This window comes from Vombatus ursinus, unplaced genomic scaffold, assembly GCF_900497805.2.
Source record: "Vombatus ursinus unplaced genomic scaffold, bare-nosed wombat genome assembly UNPS02014798.1, whole genome shotgun sequence".
In the NCBI taxonomy this organism is placed as follows: Eukaryota; Metazoa; Chordata; class Mammalia; order Diprotodontia; family Vombatidae; genus Vombatus; species Vombatus ursinus.
This window is the reverse complement of record NW_020954576.1, coordinates 38067428-38073427: the sequence shown is the minus strand read 5'-3', so window position 1 is coordinate 38073427 and position 6000 is coordinate 38067428. Positions and strand designations below refer to the sequence as shown.

The 6000-nt window shown below is 39.3% G+C and overlaps 1 protein-coding gene across 1 annotated transcript in view; it reads right to left on the bottom strand.

Annotated features, from left to right (window-relative positions):
* Window positions 1-1677: 1677 nt before the first annotated feature.
* The window catches only part of PTPN14 (protein tyrosine phosphatase, non-receptor type 14), a 242120-nt gene continuing 237797 nt past the window's right edge, over window positions 1678-6000 (bottom strand). Inside the window, exon 19 of the mRNA XM_027871866.1 lies at window positions 1678-2338. Within this exon, the coding sequence (XP_027727667.1) occupies window positions 2210-2338 (129 nt within the window). The 3' untranslated portion in view covers window positions 1678-2209. The remainder of the gene's footprint in view (window positions 2339-6000) is intronic.

The following is a 6000-nucleotide window of genomic DNA, read 5'->3' as shown; positions in this document are numbered from 1 at the left end:
CAACAACAACAACAACAACAACAACAACAACAACAACAACAACAACAAAGATTGTCAATTAAAAGATCATCAAGTTCTAAAGCCTTGTCCAGTGGGAAAATTGATATGTGCTCTTTCTATACTATTTAATACTTATGGCTTTGATTTTGGAACACATATGCTAAGATTCCCAGAATCTGGCAAAGCTTACAGGAAGCCACACTCCTCAGTAACCCGTGATCCTTTTGGGGGGAGGAGGAAGAGTTTTATAACCCCACATTTTCTTCTTTACAAATCAATCGACTGAAATGAAATAAACATGAGTGAAGTTGCTACATGCAACCAGATGCAAACTGCTATATAGACAAGAACGCAATTCCTATTCTGATCTGATTTCTAAAGGTCTCCTTATAGCTCCTACCATACAACAATGAATTCAGAGATATCTATGAATACTTCTGACTGTTCTGGGGGTATTCCTTCTGTTCACCTTCAGACCAGGGAAAAATATACTGTAAGGAACAGTGAGTGCACATAATGAAAAAGAATACCAACACCAAGACAATACCAATACCAATTTAGGACTCACAGGTGTGTGTGTGTATGTGTGTGTGTGTGTGTGTAATGGCACTGCAATATGGCCATCTCCTAAAAGAATTGGAACATCAGAGACAGGTCTTGTCAAGCACTGAATTAAATCCATGCCAGGAGTAAACAAGATGAAACACAATATATGAATGCAAGAAAGTTACAAGGGTAGTGATGGTACAACTGATAAGACAGAATGCCAAACAGATCTCAAGACAGGGGTAGTAATGGAACTAGCTTGTGCTGAATGTATGAAATTAAACAAAGTATTTCACTAGAAGAATTCATGGATAAGATCTCCAGGAAAGGAATAGGCAGTGAAGCTGGACTAGCTCTTGGTTATCAGTAGTCCTGGCTTTTGCCCTTACAGGTCACTGAAAGATAGGGATGACTAACACATACTGTGGTTAAGCTTTTGGGGGGGTTCCTGCCAAGAGACTAGCTATATGAGTGCCAAAGAGCTCTGTAAATCAGATCGCCCAACTGTTTCCTTTGCAACATTTCCAATAACTTATTGATAGACTGATGGATAGACTAACTGCACCTATCACCTACCCCACCGGGCACCTATCCACCATATTTAAATAACGAAAAATGTCAAGTATGTTCCCTTCCCACTTTGGTCCATCAGCTGATATCAATCAGGCAGCTAGCCTGACTGAACAGATGGGGTTGGCAGAGTGCCCCAAAGGCCACTGGGCTCATCAAATGAACCCACCAAAGGAAGCAACTACAAGAAACATAGTCCCTGGGAGGGAAACACAGAATACTAATCTCAGAATTGTGGGTGGCTGAGACAAGTGTACTGTATCTACCTTGGGAGTTTGTACTGCTCAGACCAAGAGGAAGGAATTTTTTTTTCTGTTTTCCCAAACATTAACTTAACCTCAGAAACTGAGAGGCTAATGAGGGTAATGAAAAGAGGATTAGAAGGGAAAGAAGAGAGTAGCCAGCAAGTCTAAGAAGCAAAAATACTCAATGAGGGGCAGCTCAGTGGCACAATGGATAGAGCACCGGTCCTGGAGTCAGGAGGACCTGAGTTCAAATCTGACCTCAGACACATAACACTTACTAGCTGTGTGACCCTGGGCAAGTTACTTAACCCCAACTGCCTAAAAAAAAAATATACTCAACGAAATCACTCTCTACTTTCAGGAAGACTTGTCCTAGTATTTTTTGTGAAGGAATAATTCCTTTGCCTTCTTCATATCTGAACAATTGTAACTGATGATGAATTATAGTTTGTTAGAAAACTACTAAGGAGAAGATGTGCTTCCTACCTTAAGCCTCAGTCCCTAAGGTGACCCAACAGGCAATCTTCCCCACAAAGAAGTTACAATGCAGATCAGTCAAAATGTGGTTCTACACGGAGTCATTATAAATGGTACAACAAGATATTACAGAAATTCACAAAAGTTATTCCAAAGGGAAAAAATAAATTATCTCATATAAAATAATCCATGATTATCTCTCATGTTCCTCTCCTGAGGGACCCCTTGAGCTCCTAACTTTGGAGGGATTGGGGTGTGCTCATTGCCAGCCATCTGCACCATACTGGCTCACTAGATGTTGTCTGGAGGCCTTTTCATTCCACAAGGTTCTGTAGGACCCATTTCCACACAGAACTGGATCTTATGAGAAATTAAATGAGTCTAGAGTTTTGGAGAAACTGGATAAGGACCTGGTAGACAAACGTGTATTGAGCGATGGTCTGGATCATGAACATCCTCTGTTCTCTCAGGTGTCTCAGCATCATAGGCACGTCCACCTTCTGTAAATTGAAGGGAAAAGAAAACATTAAGTCTTAAAACAGTAAAAGACAAGAGCACCTATCTTCTGTGTAAGATTTACTAAGAAGAATAGTTAATTTTTTCAGAAAGCAAGATGATAATCCTGGTTGCTAACTGTGGGTATGGTTGATAATCACAGCAGACAGGTGAAGCACCAATAGAGCACTGATCCTGAAGTCAGGAAGACCTGAGTTCAAATGCAGCCTCAGACACCTACTAGCTATATGACCCTGGGGAATTCACTTAACTTTTATTTGCCTCAGTTTCCTCAATTGCAAAATGAGGATAGTAGTAGCACTTACCTTGTAGGGTTGTTGTGAGGATCACATGAAATAATATTTGTAAAGCATTTAGTACAGTGCCTGGCACATAGTAGGTGCTATACAAATACTTATTCCCTTTCCTTCCATAATCCAGCCAATGAGTCACTACCGATATGTGATGGCAACATTAGATTAAAAGATGTAAGCCAATTCTTGTCCTGCTACTGATTAAGGTAGCACAATGGATAAAGGGTTAAACTTGAGGAAGGGAACAACTGAGTTCAAAACCTACCTTAGACAATTCCTTGATGTGGGACCCCTGAGCAAATCACTTAAACTTTCTGAGCTTCAATTTCCTCATCTGTAAAATGAGGGGGTTGGTTTCAAATCTATAATTCCCATTACACAACAGTGTAACTTTGGACAAGTCATTTAACTTCTCTGGGCATGGTTTTATCATGTGAAATAGCACGCATCTAAATCATGGGAACACTATGAGAATCAAATGAGATACTATATGAAAGTGTACTTTGGAAGTATGAAGTTATTACAGTATGAATAGAGTATCACCTAGACTACATATAATTTTGTAGTTAATCTTTTATAGAGAAAATGTTTTTAATGTCTTTGAATAGTTAAACAGTCCATTTAGTGTTAACAGAAAACAATACCTGAATTTCCAGGTTTTGGTACAAACATCTTTTATGAGACATAATGCAATATAAATTTCAAGCTACAAAGTCACAAAGTAATTACATAAATTATAATCCAAACATCTGGTGGATAACAAAGTGGTTTGTGAGGCTGGCGGCAAGGTCAGGAGATATTTCTTATCAGACAACAACGGCCCGTTTCCATTCATTGAAAACCTTCCTTGGAAAAAAGGCAAAAGCCTCATAATGACACCTATATGTCTAAGTTAATGAGGCAGGGTTCTAAGCCTCAGTGCCCTTTCAATCTATGACATAAAGTGACATATAAAAGGCAAAGATAACCCGGAAGCTTCAAATAATGGAATAATACAATTCCAATTGTGTGCTTTTGCTTACTTAGCATTTAAAGCACAACAAATTATAAAAAAAAAAATACCAGCCACACCTACAATGCAATTCATGCTATTTCTCTCTTACACATTCACATTAATGCATTCAATAAGATCTATTAAGTGTCTACAATGTGCCCGTCACTGTACTAAGCTCTGGGGACACAGAGACAAACAGAACAAAAAACAGAACAGAACAAAAACAGTTCTTGTACTCAGGGATCTTATGTTCTCTTGGTGGAGAAAAACATGAACAAAGATAAAGAGATAAAAAATATACAGAAAGTCAACACAAAGCCTTTTCTACAGCTAACTAAACATTGCACACTAAAGACTTAAAAATGGAGTCCTTAGGGACTAAAGAGAGGGGGAAAAAAGATTTGTTCACAAGACAAGTCTTACTATATGCCCGGTGCCAAGTGGAGTACTGGGGATACAAATACAAGAAAAAAGCAAGTTATTTCCTGTCCTCAGTGAGATTGCACACTAACTGAGGAAGACAACACATCAAAGGGGAGCTGAGAAAGGGAAGGCAACCACTTGGGGGGTAAGAGAAAATCATGGATGGATGGTCATCTGCAGGCCCTTCCCCAAAATGGAGGTTTCAGGAAGAGCTTACTAATGGGAGAGAGGCCCTGAGCTTCCACCAAATTCAAAAATCAAAGGTCAGGCAGTAAGTTCCATGAGGCTGGGGATCTTTTGTACTCTGTTCCATAGTATTTAGTACCATGAAGACAAGGAAGCCTAAAGATTCAATTAAGGGTCTTTTTCCAGAAAGCAATACAAGAGATATCAATTTAATCAGTAAAAACTTATCAGATTGTGCTGAAGGGTACTGAAGGATGGGGTAGAGCAGAAAAGCACAGAGACCAGAGTCTGGGCTCGGAAATTTAATCGTGTGAACTCAGGAAAGTCATTTAACTTCTCAAGGATCCTCAGTTTCCTCATTTGCAAAATGTTTAGATTTTTCTGGAAGACAACCTTTAAAATCACTTCCAGCTCTGTCATTCCGCAGGTCTATGATTTAAGTCACTAGCTCAGGGCATGGATGACTATAGTAGCTCTAATTCTTTGACCAGGGAACAACACAACTTCCTCAGGAAGATCTCCATGGGATCTCTCCATGACCACCCCCAGCTCTAAGGGGCAGGTTTATTAAAAGGATCAACTGAGGCAGTTGGCATTTGCTCAGTCTTACTAGTGACTCTTCCCCCCTTCCCTCCCAACATAGGGTAAAAATAACAAAAAAACATTAACTTCAAGATACCTGCCATGTGCCAAGTAAAAATTTAGCCTATCTGGGCAGGGGAGGCAGTTGAATCTGTTCAGTCAAGAGAATGTCTTGTAAACTAAAGAACTGCCATTTCCTGGGGGGAAAAATAGATTGAGCACTAAAATTTTACTGGCAGCATTTAGATAAGTGAAAGCATGAGAAAACAAGATTATAGAGCATGGTGAAGAGTTATGCAGAGGATCATAGAATTAAAGCTGGAACTGACTTCTGGTGTCATATAGTCCAATAACCCTCATTTTAGAGAAAAGGAAACAGAGGCCCAGAGAAAGGAAATGCCTTGCCCAAACTCATGCCAAGAATAAGTAGCAGAGGCAGGATTTGAATCAGGCTGAATCCTGCATCCAAATCTAGTGATCCATGTGCCACATGTTGTTGCAACCTTTAGAATCTGTCAAACCCTCATAGAGAAGCCTTTGGTTCAGTGGTTCTAATAATCTCCTTCATGGTAAGAAAAATATGCAAAAGAAAACTGAGTGAAAAAGCATCTTCCTAACACTAGAAGAACAAATTCTAAGTGATACACAAGTTAGAATGCTGAGGTGTTTAATCTAATGGTACTAAAGGCTTCCTATACTGAGAATGGTGGAAGTTGGACTGAAGTATGTTTTGAAATCTGGTTGGACAAAAGGGAGTCTAATTTTCTAACACAGAGCCACAGGTTTGCACTTTAACCTGGCAAGGTCCAAGGTGGGTCTTTGGGAAAGGGGGAGAGGGTGAAAGGGAAGGGCAGGGAGAAATAGAAGATAATAACAAGGAATTTCTTTCGTTTTTGGCAAAAGAATGGGGTCTTACTCCAAAGAATAAATATGAGAAGATACCTCCTCCACTCCTTTGCAGAGGTGGGAAGTCCATAGGTATGAAACTATTCATTTCCAGATTTTTTCAATGCATTCTTCACTTTGGTTGATTTTTCTCTACTTTTTCTTTTAAAAAAATTCTTTGTTATGAGAGAAATTTAAGCCATGTAAAAACAACAACATTGATAAGATTTGTTTTAAAAAATAATGGGGCCTGAATTCAATTAAGCATGCCTGACCACTGAAC